The sequence below is a fragment of the Drosophila obscura genome, unplaced genomic scaffold (genome assembly GCF_018151105.1).
Source record: "Drosophila obscura isolate BZ-5 IFL unplaced genomic scaffold, ASM1815110v1 contig_216, whole genome shotgun sequence".
In the NCBI taxonomy this organism is placed as follows: domain Eukaryota; kingdom Metazoa; phylum Arthropoda; class Insecta; order Diptera; family Drosophilidae; genus Drosophila; species Drosophila obscura.
This window is the reverse complement of record NW_024542808.1, coordinates 407,206-428,337: the sequence shown is the minus strand read 5'-3', so window position 1 is coordinate 428,337 and position 21,132 is coordinate 407,206. Positions and strand designations below refer to the sequence as shown.

The 21,132-nt window shown below is 42.3% G+C and overlaps 1 protein-coding gene across 3 annotated transcripts in view; it reads right to left on the bottom strand.

Moving 5' to 3' along the window:
* The window catches only part of LOC111074873 (unconventional myosin-VIIa), a 348,050-nt gene that overhangs the window by 53,655 nt on the left and 273,263 nt on the right, over positions 1 to 21,132 (bottom strand). For all 3 annotated transcript variants that reach the window (XM_041594218.1, XM_041594219.1, XM_041594220.1), the window contains one exon: positions 7,374 to 7,672. In XM_041594218.1, the coding sequence (XP_041450152.1) occupies positions 7,374 to 7,672 (299 nt within the window). The remainder of the gene's footprint in view (positions 1 to 7,373; positions 7,673 to 21,132) is intronic.

Sequence of the window (21,132 nt, the reverse complement as noted above, 5' to 3'; positions counted from 1 at the left end):
AGGTGGAGGAGATTCTCGCCACCAAAAGGCAACGCTAAGGACACTCCGGCGAGCGAGCGGCAACGCGGGCCCAAGGGGGTGGGACCTCCACCCAAAACGGCAAAGAAGCCCAAACCCAAGGCGAAGTTAAATGAGGTGACCAAACGACACCTGATCGTGGCACTCATTGACCGGAGCGATGAGAATGGCAAGATGACGGCGACGCGGTGGAGGATGGTGCACGCGCAGCTCGTAGAGTCGCTATTCGGAAGAATGGAGGAGGACCCAACAGCCCCCATGCCCACGTTTGATGGTGCTGGGTGGCTTAACAGGGTCAAAATACTGAAATGTATGGACGACCCCACACTCAAGTGGCTTACGCAAACGGTCTGCCAACTGGAGTCGTTGTGGGAGGGGGCCAGACTGGACGTATTGGATAGGGAGCAAATCCCGTCCTTACCAAAAGTGAATGTACTCTTCCCCGTCGCAATCCAAGCGACCGTGCGCTGAAGCTTCTACAACGGCAGAATCCCGAAGTGCCAACGGCCAACTGGAAGGTTCTGCACATTGCGAGCCCAATACCCAACGAGAGGGGGCCAATGTGCCATCCTCCAAATCAGAATGGAGGCAGAGGGGAAGGCCAGATTCGGGAAGATGGCGTGGGGCATGGGTAGCGTATACCTCCGCCTCAAAAAGCGCCACCCCGAAGACAAGGACACGCACACCCTGCAGGCAGGCGAGGTGGAGAAGGACCTCGGTCTGGAGTCCATCGTGGAGGCCGCTCAGGGTATCGCGCTGGACGACTCCGAAGAGGAGGAGGACGGTGACCTGACAATAATAGTCAACCCGTCGAGTGTAGTTGAGCCAGCCTCCCATGTCAGTAAGGGTGCTGCAGCTCAACCTACATAAAAGCAAGCTCGCGTCGACGGAGCTCCTCATCGCCATGGAGCAAGGGCCCGTCGACATAGCTTTGGTCCAGGAGCCATGGATTGCCTCTGTCAAAGCTGTGGCCGGACTAAAGTCCTCTAATTACAATTTTCCACTCACCATCGGTAAGTAGGACCAGAACCGCCGTACTCGTACGAAAGGGCATCCATGTTTACCTTTAGTCTCATTACAGCACTGATGACCTGACTGCTGTGATGCTAGAAAGCGAGGAAAAGCCCCTTATGGTAGCTTCCTGCTATATGGCACACGACAGGCCAGCTCCACCGGAAGAGCTAAGGAGTCTGGTGGCGGATGCCAGCCCGAAAGACCAGCAACTTCTGGTTGGTACGGACGCCAATGCCCACCATAGCGTGTGGGGAAGCCCCGACAGACTAGACTTCATACTATCAACTAACCTAGATGTAGCAAACGTAGGGGAGGAACACACCTTCGTAGGTCTCACCTCGTCTAACGTACTAGATCTAACACTTGTAACGGGAAAGAGTACTTTGGTATCTGGCTGGAGAGTCCTTGAAAGACCATCCTTCTCAGACCACAAGTACATTCAATTCAAGTGCGTAATTAAACACTCTCCGAAGATAACTGTTTATAGAAACCCCCGGAACACAAACTGGGAAAAGTTTAAAAAAACAGTTACTTCGAAGCTCGCGACTCGCCCGGGCACAGTGAAATCCCCGGAAGACATAGAAACGTCCCTAGAGACCCTGTCCAAGGAACTACTGGATGCGTACCACGCATCATGCCCACCCTCGAGAACGAAAAAGAGGACCAAACCACTCTGGTGGAACCGGGACTTATCGCTTCAAAGAAACAACCTCAAAGAATTCTTCAACATCGCCAAACAGGCGAACGATGAGATAATCAATATGGAATACAAAACCCTGCTTAGGGAGTACAAGAAGGATATACGCAGGGCACAAAGAAGCTCGTGGAGGAACTTCTGCTCCAATATCGAGAAAGTCCCAGAAACGGCTAGACTCCAGATGCTGCTATCAAAGCAACCTACCATACAGAGTCAGCTGAAGCGAGACGAAGGACAGTTCACTGAGGGCAGTGAAGATGCCCTAACAGCACTAATTGAAGCAAACTCCCCAGGAACAGCATCCTCCAACAGAGCTCATATCCTCTAAGAGAATCTACTGGGCTCTAGACTCCTTTGCGGGTATAAAAGCACCTCGACTAGACGGTATATTTCCAGCCGTGCTACACGTGACCAAAGACGTCATCACCCAATGGCTCTCTGCAATATACTCAGCCTGCATAAGTACTGGCTATATCCCAATCCAATGGAGGACCTCGCGTATTGTCTTCCTCCTCAAGGCAGAAGAGTGCAACCATATGAGCCCCAAGGATTATAGACCGATAAGCCTCACCTCTTTTCTGCTCAAGATACTAGAATAGCTTCTGGATCTACACATCAGGAACGATGTAGGGGGACGTACACCTAATGGAAATCGGTAGGGACGGCACTGCATTCACTAATAGCCAACATTAAGAGAGCCCTCCATAATAAAAAGTATGCTCTAGGAGTGTTCGTAGACATATCAGGAGCATTCAAAAACGTCACTACGAACGCTATTATGGACCGCCTAGAAGCGACCAACACACATCCCGCAATCAACCTCTGGATAAAGAACCTTCTAATTTGCAGACTGTTGCAATCAGAGTGGGGCACCGCTTCCATGGTGATGGGGGCGCATAGAGGCACACCACAAGGTGGGGTCCTGTCGCCCCTCCTGTGGAACCTGGTGGTCGATGACTTAATAAAGAGATTCGAGAAAAGAGCCCCTAAAATAACAGCCTATGCAGATGACATAAGCATAATTATTACCGGAGTATGTCCATCGACCCTCAGCTCCATAATGGAATCAACACTCAGGGAGATATGTGAGTGGGCAGGAAAAGTAGGACTCAGTATCAACGCGGACAAGACGGACCTCATCCTCTTTACCAAGAGATACAAGGTACCGGCATGGATCCCCCCGAAAATTGATAAAACCAGGCTGACCCCGAAAGCACAAGTCAAATACCTCGGCATAGTACTGGATAGCAAGCTGGCATGGAGGCCCAATGTAGTGGAAAGGGTGAAGAAGGCCACCATTGCGCTATACGCATCCAAGAAGATGCTTAGCAGCACATGGGGCCTGTCACCTGCTCTAATGCACTGGATCTACATCTCGGTGGTGCGACCGAATCTGCTGTACGGAGTCTTAGTGTGGTGGCAAGCGACAGAAGAGAAGACGTACAATAAGCTTATGGAAAGGACCCAGCGGCAGGCACTGCACTGCATTACGGGGGCGCTGAGGTCAACTCCAAAAAAAGCTCTCGAAACCATAATCGGAATCGACCCCCTGGACATCCACGCTCAACTGACTGCAGGAAAGGGGGCACAACGCTTAGTAGCATCATGCAATATGTCTCTACAATGATTCGGGCACAGTTCAATTGGCCGAGACATGACCAGTATATTTGACTACATGATCCCCCAAACTGGCCTGGATGTAAAAATAACCGACGATTGGAAAGGGGTCGGGACCAGACTCAATACCTCAACATCTATACTGACGGCTCCAAGATGGAAGGAGGAGTAGGAGCAGGCATATACTGTACAGACCCTGAGATAAGGCTGTCCTATAAGCTGCCGGACCAATGCAGCATATTCCAGGCGGAAGTCTTCGCCATACGGAAAGCGGCAGAGGGTGCTCAGTCTACGGATCGTCCACACTACGTGATCAACCTGTTCGTGGACAGCCAGGCGGCGATAAGATCCATGCAGTCGTCGGCGGTCAGTTCCAAAAATGTCTTGGCAAGCAGTTAGGCACTAGATATCCTAAAAACGACAAGGTCTTGCGGATCTCAAGGACTTCGAAACCTCTTAAAATACACTCGAGAAGTTTTATACACCCCATCCAGAAAACTAAGGGCCATATTGGCCTATGCGTGGTCAATGAGTGCCGTCCTGGTTAACCTAACCTAATCTCTAATGAAAATCTCTATTAACAGTTTTTTATAAATAGCCTAGTACTCAGACGCGCAAATTTTTTCGTCGACCGTAATCAGGGATGATATACGCATGAAACCGATAAGAAATCATCCCTGTTTTTCGGTCGACCAAAAATTTCACAGCAGGCGTTACGAAGACCGCTACTCAGTTCCGAAAAAAAGCCATTCGATACATAACAATAAAGCAACCGATAGTATTTTCCAATCTCGAGCGGGACATAGAAATATTCAAGCCTGCTACAAAAGTAAAAGGAAATAAAAAACATGATGATTGCATTTCTGTCCTGCAGGATCGGATTTATCCAATATTGTGGTGTACATTATCGTCCTCCAGCTCCACAGCACCCACAAATATGACATGTCTGCTTGCTTTAATGCAAAATCTGAAGCTATCGATATTAGTCCTATCTCGGAAAATCGGACAAAAAAAATATTTGACTTCCCCGCAATATACTTTTCGAATCATTTCTGTTTTATCCACGGACTGAAACAAAACGCACTCACAAAAAAAAATTTCACTTGATAGCGTTCGCACTGCTCAATCTCAAGATTGCTAAGAAATGGAAAAGGTACTGTTTTCGGAATAAAAATAGCGTGTGATATGAATTTAGATAAATTGCTCATAGAACTCCCAGGAAAAAAATCGCCGCAACCACTCATGGAATGAGAGTCAAGAGGCTTGTAAAATAAACAAAAAAACAGGACATGCATGGATTGGGATTCCAACTTCAAGAAAACCCAAAAATAACTGAATAAAATAAAATGGTAAGCAAGTTCAAGCAAGCTTGAAAATAGGCCCTTATTCCGAATCGGAAAATTGGGAGTCTAAGCAAAACAATTCCAGGTATTGAAAAGTTCTTGGATATTGATTTTACAACCAACCTACGCAGGTATGTAATTATAGTATCGAGCATTGCGTCGGCAATGCACTCAACCTATTCAGCATTAGTTTGGCTGGTCAATTTTGAAATGCAAGTTTTACCGTTTTTTATTTTTATACCCGTACTCAAAAAAGAGTTAAGGGGTACATTAGATTTGTGGTAAAAGTGGATGTGTGTAACGCAGAGAAGGAAACGTTTCCGACCCCATAAAGTATATATATTCTTGATCAGCATCAATAGCCGAGTCGATATAGCCATGTCCGTCTGTCCGTCCGTCCGTCCATCCGTCCGTCCGTCCGTCCGTCTTGATGAGCGCCTAGATCTCAGAGACTATAAGAGCTAGAGCATCGAAATTTTGTTTCCAGACTCATGTAATATCACACTGCTACAAGTGTATTTCAAAATTTCGCCCCGCCCCCTTCCGCCCCCATAAAAGACGAAAATCTGTGGCAGGCACAATTTTAAAGATACGATAAAACTAAAAACGCAGTATCGTAGAAAATGCCCATATCTACCAGATTGCCTAATCTGAATCAGATCGGATCATAATTATAGCCAGAATGAAGAAATTAATTTTCTGTTGGTTCCCTCTCCTTCTCCAGCGCTGCTGACGCTTCTGATTCTCTTTCTCGCTCGCACACTCTGCCGCGTTCAGTGCGCGAGCAACCCCTAACGGAGGAGATGTAGAATATAAATGGTACATGTGCAATCTACATGTTAGATGTGGAATATACATTGTAGATGTAGATGTAGATAACATATGTAGGAAAGTAAGAAATCGTAAGAAATGAAAATAAGGATAAACCAGGACAGGCCTTGAACTGTACCCTTTACATATAAAAGCGAGAAGGAACGTGTGAGTAGCGACTCTACTTTTATACCCGTATTCAATCGGTAATAGAGATCTGTGTAGCTAAATTCAAAACAAAATTCCAATAGAATCCATTCGAATTGAATTGAGTTGAGTGATTGACACACAGTGTGTGTGTGCCTCACACTTTTCAACATTCGGTTGTATAACAGAAATGGCAGAGTCAGAGAAATTCGAATAGCTCCAATTTTTGAAGTGCACTCTATGTATTCTTTCAGTTTCCCTTGAGCAGCAAAAAAAGAACTAGAATGCACTCGAAAGTCAGGGCACTCACACACTCAAACTCTGTTGGCTAGCATTCGAATTCACTCAATTCATTTTGAGCATTGTTAATTCGAATGTCTGCTTTTTATAATTCATGCAGATCTCTAGTCGGTATATACATTTTTGAGCTTATAATTTATGTAGAATTAAAAAAAATTTAACATTTTACATTTTTTTGCTACATCTGTTATCTACATCTACAATGTATATACCATTTAGATTCTACATCTTCTCCGCAGTCGGCCACTCGCGCACTGAATGAGGAAGAGTGTGCGAGCGAGAAAGAGAATGAGCAGCGGGTCTCTTGCTGGAGGAGGTGGGGGAAGCAACTGAAAATGAATTTCTTCATTCTGGCTATAATAATGATCTGATTTGATTAAGATTCGGCAATTTAGTAGATATGGTCATCTCTACGATACTGAGTTTTATCGTATCTTTAAAATTGTCCTTTGTGAGGGCTGAAGGGGGCGGGGCGAAATTTTGAACTACACTTTTAGCAGTGTGATGTCACATGAGTCTGGAAACAAAATTTGGTTGGTTTAGCTCTTATAGTCACTGAGAACTAGGCACTCATCGGAACGGAAAAACAGACAGACAGACAGACAGAGAGTCTGCTATTGATTCTGATCAAGAATATATATACTTCATGGGGTCAGAAACGTTTCCTTCTCTTCGTTACACACATCCACTTTTACCACAAATCTAATACACCCCTTAACTTTTCGAGTACGGGTATAAAAAGAGCACAAGCTCAATTGCATTGACTTCAAAAGTTTCTATTTTATTCGTTTTGCAATTCAGATTCGTTTTGTTGCATAAAAAACCGTTTTCTTTTCATTTCAGAGAGGATTTTTTTGCCGTTTTGAAACGGAAACATGCGGAATGCGGGAGCGCCCAACTTTCCGTTTTCAAAAGGTAAATTGGAAAATTTTTGAAAAGGTGAAAGCCGATGCATGCCTGATTATAATTTTAACTATCTGTATTTTATTATCACTCTGTAGTTTTTTTTTAAGGAGTTAAATTGGGGCGAGAAAAAGTTTTATCGTATCTTTAAAATTTTGCCTGCCACAGATTTTCGTCCTTTGTGTGGGCGGAAGGGGGCGGTGCGCCAGGTCCACAAGTTTTTAATACAATAGCAGCACGACTCCAGTTTCAACCCAACATAATTTTTGAATATAATAGGATTTTTAATTCCAATTCGGATCAAACCGATGCATCTGTAAACTACGATTTTATTGTTTTTATTTATGGAACATCCTCCAATTATGAACCATCAACTTATCTTACAAAGAGTTACAAAGATCTAACCAATTTGTTTTTACATCGTAAGTCATTCATTCAAAGTGCAGGCAGTCGCAACGCCTACACATATTTTAATTATGTAGATTTAAAAGTTTTCTGCAACCAAATAATGATTTGTTACTTACGTTTTCAGCAAATCTTGCGTATTTACCCTCTTCTGACATATTATCACTGGCACATCGCTTTAAATGGGCAATTAAGTACTTCCGAATGGATTTAATAGATGGCAAAATAACACTACATGCTACAGACAGGAGTGCCCAATTTTTTAAATTTATTCTAGAGTTAGCATCTGGATGATCTGTCGTTTGTTTAATCAACTGAAGATAAAGTTCATTGAGTAGAGATTCCTTTTTCATGCATTTATCCATTATGGATTGTACAATTCGTATGTGTTCATCTTCTGCTCTTTTTATGGTTTCGCCTGCAAAAAAAAGTTTAATTATGAGTTTAATAATTGTTTATAATTTTTGAATATACGTTAACGAAGTTATATCGGTAAATGTTAGACAGACGTACGTGATTTATAAAGACTTTCGTAAACGGTTCTACTGCGCTCTCCCCGCTAAAGACCACACTGCACCTGCCGCTGTAGTTTAATTGGCCGTCGTTTGCCGAAAAGAGTTATATGGTTATGTTAGAAATCCATTGTTATATTACAAGTCCAGAGAGCAAACACGACTGCTTCGTTTGGTTGCTTGATTGAAAATCTTTATTGAATATGGGACTTAGAAATGGTTTGATGATATTTTTTTTTTCTTTGGCAGAACTTTTCTTTAAAGAATTTTTGAAGTCTGATATTTTTTTTAAAGCTTTTTGCAGAGTTAGCGCTTCTTTTTTTTCAATTAACTCTAGTATCTTAGGACTGGTCCCATTTTGAAAAGGTAATAAAAACAGCTAGAAGTTAAGCCCAATCACTTTGTGATTTCAGCTTACCGTCTGGGAAATATAAAGCATTGAAATGCAAAAATTATGATTTTTGTGCGGTATTTTTTACGAAATTTTGACTTTAAAAAACTCAGATAAAGTCGAAAAAAAATTATATCCTGTGTCCTCTATTTTTTTGTGTATAGGTGCATTAATTAGGCATCGTTAAAGATATTGCTCATTAAAAACTATGGAGAGACGGTGGAGCTATAATTCGTCAACCAAACCTAAAAAAATTAAGATTAAAAAAAAATTGTTTTTGTGAAGGTTGCGACTGCCGATTGGGAACAAAGCAAACGAAAAGGGGTTGCATTTTTGGTACCTGAACGTGTTTCTTTGGCACTAAATGTTGTTGAAAGTTACTTTTTTTCGTTGTGTTTTTCGTTTTTTGTTTGTTGTTATGTTGCTACAAGTTTGATAATGTGTGATAAATTTGGTTTTATACTGCTTGTTACTCTTCTTAAAATAATTTAAGCTTTGTGGCTGTCATGCTTTGTCATTCGAATCAGATTTCTTTATGAGAGTCCACACATAGTCGCCCAACATATTCAACATTATTTGTTTGGTGAAATCTCTCTCCGTGTTGATCACTAACCTCCCCTAGCTTTGTCGGAAAAAAATCTGAGTGGGAGTGCAGGAAATGGATTTTTAATGACATGTTGGCTCCAATTTTTTCATAATTCTTAATAAGGTTTTGAACGATATCAACGTGATCATCACGTTACCAAGAAAATTTGTTGTGACAAGTCGGAATGAGTTCCAGACTGCGTTTTCATTCGTAGATAAAATATTTTCAAATCCATCATCTTTTAGTATTTTTCGAGTTTGGCGGCCATCTTTAACTTTTGCCAGCGACAGAGGTGGAAAAACAGTTTTTAGGTAACTCATTGATTCGCCTTCCTTATCCAGGCTTCAACAAACTTTTAGTCCCAGCTTAATGTGTAATGGTGGTAAAATAACGTCTTCAAACTTCAATTATTTTTTTATTTTCAAAAAATGTAGACATTGTTTGATATGTTTCCTTCAGGAACAGACGCCTTTTGGTTTCCATTGTGTAACAAAACAGCCGTTCAACTTTCCTTACTGCTGTCAACCGCCACCAAATCGTTCAATTGTTCCTGTGAAAGAGGTTTGCAATATTTATATTCTCCTGATTGATTATTACTTGAATCCGTTGTACAATGCGACGAAGACGACATTTCCTCTTTTTTCCGTTTTAGTGGCGGTATTTCCTCTAAAGGAGGAGCACGAAAGCGTAAAGCCTTGGCCAGATTAATTCGGGTGACCCCATTTCATGGATCTCCCGATTCCAGTTATTTTGAATTAACTAAAGAAACATTCAGAGCCGTGAATCTCTGGTTTTCTCCACAGCATTGGAAAAAATTAGCTGTCCACAACATTTACAGCCTAAATGGATATGAACAGGTAGAGTATAGGTTAACACTCGCCCCCAGCTATATAGTATCAGCGCAATTCTTAGTCGTAAGAATTGGGGTAACGACATAAGTCCGCGCGACATATCTCCGCCCATACATTTACCGCGCAGATATATGACGCCAAACTCCGCGCGGAGATATGTCACATGTCCGCGTGGAGATATGTCGCTATGCCATAAGAATGCTGACCCAGCGCTGGTATGGAAGGGTCAGCATCATGTTACAATGTTGCTTCGACATCCGCCCGACAAACAGTGTCTGCACGAGGCGCTGACACAGCAAAGTTGGGGACCGCTGCCCGAGCTGCGCTGCCCAAGCTGGGGGGCTTTATTCATCATTTAATTTTGTACTTTTGTACTTTTAGATTTAATCTGATTCTGAACTTCAACTTCAACTTAAGAAAAAGTTATTTTGGGCCACAGCCTAATTCTAGGATTGACTAGTGTAATTGGCGCCCAACGGGTCAAACAAAGTCGATCCCTGAGTCAACGCGAGTCTCAAAACACCGTGATAAATAAACCAAAAAGTGTAATAAAAATATGAGAGAAAATTCCCGAGAATAATTCCTCCAAAAATACTAAAAAGTAAATAAGCCAAAATAGTGTAAAATCAAGAAAAAGTAATAAAAATAGGATATAAAATGACCGCGAAAAATTCCTCCAAAAATACTAAAAGTAAGTAAGCCAAAAAAGTGTAAAAACAAGCAAAAGTAATCAAAATAGGAGAGAGAATCCCCGTGAAAAATTCCTCCAAAAAATACTACAAAGTAAATAAGCCAAAGAAAAGTTTAAAAACAAGGAAATATAATAAAAATAGGAAAGAAAATTCCCGCGAAAAAATCCTCCATATACTAAAGAGAAAATAAGCCGAATAAGTACAATACAAAACGAGTGAGAACGTTCCATAGTGCAACACCAGAATAAAAATCAAGAACTAAAACAAGGAAAGAGCTGAAGGGCAATCCCTAGCTCCCAGAATTTGATGGGAAACAGGCAGCGCTGGCGGCCTACGAAGTGTTCGAGCCCTATGAGGGAAGCACGAGACATTATATGGCTACAGGGATAATCAGGAATGAGGTGAAAGGAGCCGCGAACAATATTTTGTCATCATTTGGCACGGTGTTGAACTTTAAAGCCATTATCAATAGGTTAGATAGTTCGTATTCTGATAAAACGCCAGTGAGATACAACAAAAGCTAGCAACCATGCGGCAGGGAAATATGTCCCTCACCGATTACTATGATGACATCGAGAGACACCGCTCTCTCATGACTAATAAGAACACCATGAACCATACGGCAGACGCAGCGAGCGTCTTAAATAACAAAGCCAGGTAGGATGCCTTAGAGGTATTCATCTCAGGCTTGAGAAGATCCTTAAAAACTCCAGTTTTCTCGGCAAGGCCAAAAGACCTGCGTTCCAGCAGCAAATTACTTCAGGGCCATGGAGGAGCAAGCCCATGGATTTAGTGAGCGCGAAACCCAGGCGCCACATCTAGGCAATGCCAAGCAATATAGGGCCCAGGACCTCACGTCTAACAAGAGCCCTCATTATTTCAAGAGTCCGGGCACATCCAACGCCCAGCAAAGTGGCCCCAACCAACAAGCCAGTGCGCATGGCAAAGCCCCTGAACCTATGGAGGTGGACCCTTCTTCGTCCAAGTTTAAACAAACCACGGCCTACCAAAAGCCTTCGGGATCAGCGAGACGAAATAACAATTTCACGAAAAGACAGAACGCGTCAGAATGCACCGCTGGGAATTGGCAGCAAAGAGTAGAGCATATTGCCACAGGTAGCGACCAAGCACAGAACGCATACAATGAGACTGCCGCTGCGGCAGTCGTAGAAATATAAGCTGACGAGGAGGTCGGGTATGAAAGTGACGCCATTAATTTTTTAGGGAAAGTCCCTGCTGCCATTCCTATGGCGGAAAGTAGCAGGGGTTAACATTAAACTGTTAATTGACACCGGTGCGTCCAAAAACTATATCAAGCCACACGCATGGCTCCGGGGCGTTATCCCAGTCAAAACAACGTTCCCGGTGCATTCGGTAAACGGGACAAATAAAATCACCGAAAAGTATCTTCTGTCGATATTCGGCACTAAAACCCCGTTCTTTTTACTAAAATCCCTGTCAACCTTCGATGGCACAATTGGCCTCGTCCTGCTAACACAGATAGGGGCAACATTGTGTCTAAAAGATGGAACACTATTTTCTATTTATTTACTTATTTCCTAGGGCGACAAGAAAGTTTCTTATAAATTAATGCACTAGTCACAAAACATGAAACGTGAAAGAAAATAATTCTTTGTTTGGGTGTGAGTCGATATGATTAACCTACTTAGCCTATTTATTTATATTTTTATGTTAATTTTTTGATTTTTTATTTATTTAATTTGTAGTTTTATTATATTTATTTTACTATTACTGTTTTTATTATTTTTACTTATATTACTATTAATTGTTTTTTAAGTATAAATTTAATTTTTCCCTATATTGCGATGCACTACTAATTTTCTTTAGGTTTTGTGGTAGCTGATTCCACAGACGAATAGCATGTATAAAAAATTGCCGCTCGGAACAGCCAAGCTTGTAACGAATATTAATAATATTGTTGGTTCTTGCAGACACACCAAAACGCAGCTTTTCATATAAATAGCTCGGTTCTCATGTATAAACGATTTTATGCAACATTATTAAAGTTCTGTAGTCTTTCCAAGTTTCAAACTTCATCTGATTGATGCTGTCAGCCAAACTGGATATGTGTTCACCCCTCTTAACATTGAAGACATATCTAGCTACATTATTGTATGCCACTTTTAGTCTGTGCTGAGATGCCCTATCGAAATTTCCAAAAATTTCAATACCATAACACAGCGTGGGTATAAGATATGTTTTGGCTATTAAGAGTCTGAGTTGTTTTGGCAAAAATTGCTGAGTCAAGGAAAGTTGTCTTATTATACCATACGTTTTACCGGCTGCCTTGGTTACTTGGTCACTCCAGGACAATGTCTTGTTTATGGTGATTCCAAGATTAACAGCCTGATCCACATATTCAATTAGCGTGTTATTTATTGATAATTTAGGCAGATTTTCCGTGCTCAGCAACCTTTTATATATCATAATACATTTAGATTTGACAGGGTTTAGCGACAATCCATTACAGTTGGCCCATTTACTAACGTTCAACAGTTCAACATTACACAACAATACACACTCATTTATTCTGCTTAACGGACAACTAACATACATTTGGACATCATCGGCATAAATATGAACTTTACACTTGGATAACGAACCAGGGAGATCATTAACATATAGGGTGAAGAGGAGTGGACCAAGGATTGAACCTTGGGGTACTTCGCGTCTCACAGGTAGAAATGTTGATATTTCACTGTCAGTTTTCACAGCTTGGCTTCTTCCATGCAGATAGGACGATATTAGTTTTACTGCAGTGTTAGTAAAATTAAAGAATTTGTTTAACTTAGTACATAGGATATTGTGGTCTACCGTGTCAAAAGCTTTACTAAAGTCCAAGAGTGTCAGAAATGTAACCTTACTATCGTCAAGTTCCTCTCTAATGTTTTCTGTGACATCTAAAATGGCAGTAGTACAGCTTCGGAATTTACGGAAGCCGGATTGTTTATTGCACAATAACGAATGTTGTACTAGGTAATTATTGATTTGTTGTGCCATGAGATTTTCGAGTACCTTTGATAGGTAGGGCAGGATAGATATTGGCCTGTAGTCATTTTTTGCCTTTGGTATTGGAATTACTTTGGCCAATTTCCACTGATCTGGGAAACTTGATGTTGTAAGCGCTGTGTTGCATATATGAGTTACATGATTGATTATCCTAGGCAAAATCATTTTAATAAATTTGGGATGCTGATTATCCATACCAACAGCCTTTGACTTAATTTTAAGGGCGGAACTCAGGACAACACAGGGAGTTACGCACATAAAACTAAAGCTATTATCACAGTCAGTATTTGTTACGGCGTCAATGTAAGGGTTAGTCATGATTTCAGGTACGGTCGATTGCACAAATTTTCTGTTCAGTTCGTTGGCATCAGCAGTAATTTTAGGGGAAGCTTTCAGGTTTCCTATGCCAAGTTTTTTAAGCTCGCCCCATCTTTGCTTAGTTGATATGGCGTTGTTGAATTTTTCAGCGTAATGGTGACTTTTTTCAATTGAGATCATTTTATTTACTGTCCGTCTTAAAATTTTAAACTGCTGGTAATGCTCAGGAGTCTTGTATCTCTTCCACTTAGAATATGCAATATTACGTTCCCTTATTTTACAAGCAATACCTCGATTGAACCAAGGTTTTTAGCTAGCTTTAAGAGTTTTCCTTTTTAAAGGTACATGCCTATCATACAGTGCGTCAATGTACGCGGACAATTGTCTTAGTTGAGAGTTAAGTCCTTTAGTGAGTATATTGCATTCCAATTATATAAGTCAATTTCAGTACAAAGTAGCCTAATATTAATGTTCTTAAAGTCCCTTAAATAAATGATTTGGTCAGTCAGATGTGGGTTAAATTCATACGTCAGGTAAATTTAATCATGCTTAGAAAATACTGGTACGTCAATTTGGTCATATAATAGAATTTTATTAATATCACTAACGAAAAAAACATCTAGTAGCGTATTAATAGTATTAGAAAAGTGTGTTGGCATGGACGAATTAACAAGGTTTAAACCCAAAGACGACATTGCATCGGCAAGGTGTCGTTCAGTTAGCATATTGCTGTTAAGGTCTCCAGTTATGACTGTGTCTTCGTAACTTAAAGATAGAGTCGTAATTGTGTCAATTGCGTCTGAATAGTCAATAGAACGATTAGGTCTATAAAGACAGCCAATAAGAATATTTGGTGAACTCCCTCTACCAGTGACTTCAAGAAACAAGTACTCTATTGCGCTTCCACTGGGTTGTTTACTTACTACTTTGGATTTCAGTTTGTTGTTAGTGTATATTGCAACCCCACCTGCATGACCTTCTCGATCAGATCGATATAAATCATAGCCGTCACAAGTGATCAAGACATCGTCTAGTTGAGAGACAAACCACGTTTCAGAGACACATATTACATCTACGTTGGACTTCACAAACAAATACCTGAACTCTTCAATTTTTTGGCAAAGACTTTGTGCATTTATATGGCATATTTGTAAGCCGATTTTCTGCTTAGCAAGAACCTTGATAATTGTGTTGCTATTCTCTGTGGATCTTCTCATATTAGTGTGCATATTTTCCCTATCAGTGGCACACGCAATTTACAAATTAGGTATAAATATATAAACAAAACATTTAATGCGAAACATATAGTACTTACAGAACTAACACTGAACTTGACAGGTAAGAGAGCAGAGGAGAGCATCGGTTTAGCGAAAGCTATCATAATTTTTACGAGTATTTGCCTGCTCTTCTCTATTCTCTTCACTGTGCCTAGTATTAGCATTAATTAAGGGAGGTTGGACGCGTAATGCATGGAGCTCTTTCAAATTAAATATCATCATTACCTCCGCTCCCGCAGATTGAGTTACATGCACTACTGCACGACGTGTGAAAACCGAAGAGAGCTTTTTGAGCTTTTTTCAGCGCATTGCCTCTTTAAAGATTTCATACGTCTCTCTTGAGAGCTGCTCGTTAATGTAGAAGGCAGCTTGAGAGTTTATACTCAAAAGCTGCAAGGTTAGCGGATGTTTAAGCTCCCGCCGATAATTGCCAACTGCTCGCAACAGAGCGGCCTTATCTCGCACGTGCTCCAGTTTAACAATTATAGTTGGATCAGTGGCAGCGTTTTTGTTGTGCCGTGTGATGCGGAAAATTTCTTTAATTCTCCGTGGCGGTGTGAGCTTTAAAGCAAAACACAGTGAGTGAAATTGAGTTTTCAGATTCTCCTCCTGGCTAAGAGGAACACCGTGTACCCGCAGGTCACAAGCAATACTTTGATTTGCTTGCTCGGCCAGTTTTACCTCCATCTCGCCCACCTGTCCCCGCAGTGCGTGCATTTCTCCAACTTCGGTCTCCAGCTCCAGAACCCGAACTTTCAATTGTTGGACCACACCAACCTCCGACTCCAGATGGTGTACCCGCTGAGTGAGATTTTTGATTTCTCCGGTCATCACCTTCAGCCTATCCTGAAGGTCAAGCAGAATGCGATCCTCAGATTGCCTAATGCTGTCTGTGATTTGCTGGAGCTGCTCACTCATCTTCTGTTCGATGAGCTGGACCAAGAGGGGGAAGGGGCTTCCGACGAACGAGCGACTTTCAGGTCCGTAGACGTTTGTTCCCGCTGGCGTTTTGGTGCTGGTGGCATTTTGAGTGTTTTTGTGTGTTTTTTGTATTTTTTGAGTGACTTACAGTTCACTAGCCTATTTATTTAATTAAGAGTCTCCCTAGCTTGAAAGTGAGTGAGAGTTTATTTTTGTTTGTGTATGCTTTGGTTTTGGCTATTGCTGTGTATGTGTTTGTGTAATTGCCTCCCGGGCAAATTAAATTGTGAACAGACGTAGTTTTAGTTATTGTATGTTCCTCTTTCGTAGTTGAAATGATTTGTGCCTCGTAACTATGTGTTAAACGCACTAGTAGATGTTTATTTTGCTGGTTTAAACCGATTTTTAGGTAAAACAGACGGAGCGACTCGCAAAAAGAGTGTAATCTCACAGGGTTGTCCTGTGTGTCACTCAGGTTCGGTAACACGACTAAGGCCATAAGATTCCACAACTGCACGGACGTCAACCATACCAGCGTAGTCGACGTCGATGCACCTCCAGCTGTAAAAGAGAGATTTATAAAGATGTTGAATAGAAGGAGTGCGGCATTTGCCGACCTTAACGGGAAACTACCTTACAACACTTCGGTCGTGACCACCATTCTCACGGTGGACAACGAACCCATATACTCCAAGCTATACCCTTACCCTATGGGGGTTGCAGATTTTGTGGAATCAGAGGTCAAGAACCTCTTAAGGGACAACATTATCCGCAAGTCGAAATCACCATATAATAACCCCATATGGATGGTGGACAAAAAAGGCACTGACGAGGAGGGTAACAAGAAGAAACGTCTAGTAATGGACTTTCGGAAGCTAAACCAGAAGACAGTGGCTGGTAAATACCCCATGCCGAGCATCTCGATGATCTTAGCATTCCTGGGGTCAGCAAAATATTTCACGAAACTCGACTTAAAATCCGGTTACCACCAAATATCTTTGGCGGAGCGTGACCGAAAGAAAACTTCCTTTTCCGGGCATGGAGGGAAATACGAGTTTTGTCGACTGTCATTTGGTCTTCGAAATGCGGGAAGCATTTTCAAAAAGGCAATCGATGATGTTTTGCGCGAACAAATCTGCACTCCTATGTTTGCTACGTTTACGTTGATGATGTAATTATCGTTTCCAAGACCCTAGACGACCACGTGAAACATGTTGAATGGGTATTGAAAAACCTTTCCGAGGCTAATATGAGAGTAGCACAAGAAAAGTCACAGTTCTTTAAAGAAAGCGTCGGGTACCTCGGGTTTATTGTGACAAGCAATGGCACAAGAACAGACCCAGAGAAGGTAAATGATATCCAGCATTACGCTGAGCCGAACACAGTGTTTGCAGTTGCTTCATAAAAGATTTCGCCGCGTTGGCGAAACTCCTTTGAGACATCTTGAAGGGAGAAAATGGGTCTGTAAGTAAATATAGGTCTAAAAAAAACCTCGGTTCACCTTAATGAGGCCCAACGCCATGCGTTCCAGAAACTCAGGAACATCCTTGCATCAGAGGATGTTATGTTGATGTATCCTGACTTCAAAAAACACTTTGATTTAACCACGGACGCATCAGCCTATGGTACTGGTGCAGTCCTGTCTCAAAATGGGAAACCCATTACAATGATATCCCGAACTACGCTACTAACGAGCGTGAGTTGCTAGCCATTGTATGGGCCCTGGCCAAACTTCGGCAGTACCTCTATGGGGTAAGGGACATAAACATATTTACAGACCACCAGCCGCTGACATTCGCGGTGTCTGAAAATAATCCTAACGCTAAAATAAAGCGCTGGAAGGCTCGCATTGACGAGCTCGGGGCCAAGCAATTCTATAAACCCGGAAAAGAAAACTTCGGCGCAGACGCACTGTCTCGGCAGAACATTTGTGAGCTAGAAAGTAGCGCAGCACGGTCAGACGCAGCGACAATCCACAGTGAAGTCTCAACGACTTACACGATAGAAGCGTCTGACAAGCCAGTGAATTGCTTCAGGAACCAAATCATCCTAGAGGAGGCGCGCTTCCCTCTGAAACAGATTTTTGTTCTTTTTGGCGCCACGTAATACACTTTCCAGGCAAGGACTGATGACTGATTACTACTTCCCAAAAATGACGAAACTCGCAAGCGAGGTAGTCATGAATTGCAGAGGAGCGGCCAAGGGGGGGCCGACAATTTTTTGGCCCGTAATACACGGGACGAGATACCAGACACCCAACAAGGTAGCATGAATGCAAAATTTGTTTTAAAGCAAAATACGATAGGCACCCAAAAAAACAGGAGTTAGCCCCGGGGGGGGAACCAGACGCCAAGAAAGTCCATATTACTTTCGTCGAGATAGCTAGGTGCCTCAAAATGGCTAAAGGAATCACCGATACGATCGAACTCTTCCTTCGAGCAACCTCAGAATACAATAGATCAGTGCACTTCGTCACCAACAGAAAGCCCATTAACGTTCTGCATGCTGTAGCAGCGGAGACGAACAAAAACATTCAGAATAAAGTGCAAAAGGCCCATTTTGTACAAAGCAATCGAGTCAACCAAACACGCCAGAACAGAATGTTCAGAGTAGGCGAGAAAGTTTTAGTTAAGACGCCTTGGGAACAAGGTGACACCACTATACGCGGAAGAAGCTGTGGAGACGGACTTGGGGACAACAGTCCTCATTAGAGGGAGGGTGGTCCATAAGGACAACCTTAAGTAATTACACCCGTTAGATTTAAGAACATTTGATTTTATTTTTATTCGTATATTTTATATTACTTTTTTATCAGCAGGTTTTTCTGGGTACTTCATCTCTTGACAATAGTTGTGGCCCGCGTCACTGACTATTCCCATTCCCACTCCATCCCCATTACAGATGGGACTGTACTAGCGTGGGAAGAGTTAGATTACATTAGACACATAGCCAACTTAACAGAATACAGCCGCAATGCCGACGAGACCTTAAGAATGACAGACCTCTTCCCAAGATCTCACATGAGACAACTGCTGGAATTTGACTCCAACCGTGTCAAAGATATGCTGGCCGATATTGGTATTCACCATAGGCTGGCGAGGAGTTTAGACTTCCTAGGGACTGCCCTCAAGGTAGTGGCCGGTACACCAGACGCCTCCGACCTGGAGAACATTAGGGTTACGGAAACGCAGCTGGTACAATCAAACAACAGACAGATAGTAATCAACACAAAGGTGCAGAGCCAGATAAACACTCTCACCGATACAGTCAATCAGATTCTCAGCATAGAAAAGAAAGAGCACATAAATTCAGCCCACTTGTACGAAACACTATTAGCCGGAAATAGAATTCTTATTACAGAGTTAGTGAGCCTGATGCTTACAATAACCTTGGCCAAAGCCAACTTGGTGAGCCCCTTCATTCTTGACCATGCTGACACAGAATCCATTCTCCACAATCTGTTCACAGGGGTTTCAATTTCAAATCTTTTAGAAGTATCTAGTATTAAGATTTTACAATCGAAAAATGTTATCCATTTTATTGTAGGGTATCCTAGAGTAAGTTTAGTGTGTAAGAAGGTAATGCTATTCTCGGTTGAGCACAACGGCACCGTACTACAACTGACGGAGAACATCGTAGCCGAATTCGAAAGCCAGGTGTGGGCCGTTACGGGCAAGCGAAAAATGATGATGCGAGAGTTTTTGTTGTTCTTGGATTATTCAGTATTTATTCATTCACTTAATTCTTTTACGTTGCTACTCTGGCTTGTAGTTGTATGGTGCGCTGGTGGACTGCGTAGTGCAGTGTCTTGGGTGTGTGACTGAGGGACTGCCTAGTGCAGTGTCTTGGGTGTGTGACTGAGGGACTGCGTAGTACAGTGTCTTGGGTGTGACTGAGGGGCTGCCTTGTGCAGTGTCTTGTGTTTGGGCTGATGGACGGCCTGTATCTTGTATTCGGGCTGATGGACTGCCTAGTGCAGTGTCTTGTGTTCGGGCTGATGGACTGCCTACTCTTTCAGCCGATCTTGGCCCTTTTATGCAGCTGGCGATCGCACCTGAGACCCCGAAATAATTAATTCTTGCTGACTTAAGGTTATTGGAGAACAATAATTGTGGAGCGCGGTAAGTGGGTCGAAGCTTTGTGCTTCGTTGACAATTGTTAGTGGGTCAGGGTGGTTTTGCTGAGGCTGCATCCCGGAAGGTGCGGGCTGCAGTTGGGAAAGGTGATATCTGAATTTGGGTCGGTAGGTCGATAATTTTATGCTAGCTTGACTTATTGTGAAATAACGCCAATGATATCTCTTATTGCGAAATTGTGTCGGCTTGGCTTATTGCTACATTGTAGGCTGCTGATTTCACAATTGTCTCAAGAGGTGGGGTGTTGTTGATCGAGAGTTCTTAATTAATTGTGTGCTTAAGACTATTTTATTTCCGAGGTGCTGACACACCGCTATTTGTGGAGAACCGTGGCTAGAGCCATGGTTCGTTAGCTCGGTGTATATCAGTTTGGTTATTGTCTCCCGCCAGCGTGGATGCGCTGACCCTTCGCCGTTTGTGACGAGCCATGGCTAGAACCATGGTTCGTTACACCGCTCTCAACCCAGCCACCTGGAACCCGTCACCTTAGTGGACGACGGAATCGTGATCATCAACAACCGAGCCGCCACGATCAGTTGCGACTCCGACACGCTGGTCAAAACTACCGGCACTCAACTGGTCGCATTTACTGACTTCACGCCACCATTAACGGTTCCCGCTTCCGGAATCGCGACAATCACATTTTGTACTTTAAGATTTAATCTGATTCTGAACCACGCCAGTCGTGCCGGTAATAAACATTCAACTTAATCCCATTCTTTTATTGCCGATGGCAGACGCCTCGGTGAACATTGGGAAGTAACATTTAAATAATTTATATATCCGAGGTATATCCATACCGAGGACTCGGTAAAACCAAAAGTATAGGTCCTTTTTGTTTCCTGCAATTCAATATTGGCAGTTGGACCAGCAACGTACCGGACGGTATTTTTTCAGGTAAAATGAGTTCTGAGTCGTTTTGGTTAAACGGCTGCAACTTGGCCATTTAACCATTGATTCTTACAAACGATACATTAAACGACACCTATCTCAAACTAAAAATGCATGCCAAGAAATATTTTTTTTCTACTTTTCCTGAGTTTTTAAGTCAAAATTTCGGAAAAAAATATCGAAAAAAATTATTAAATTTGAATTTGAAAGCTTAATATCTTCTAGGCGTTAAGCTGCAGCTACAAGGTGTCGGATCCAAAGCTGCATTTGTCA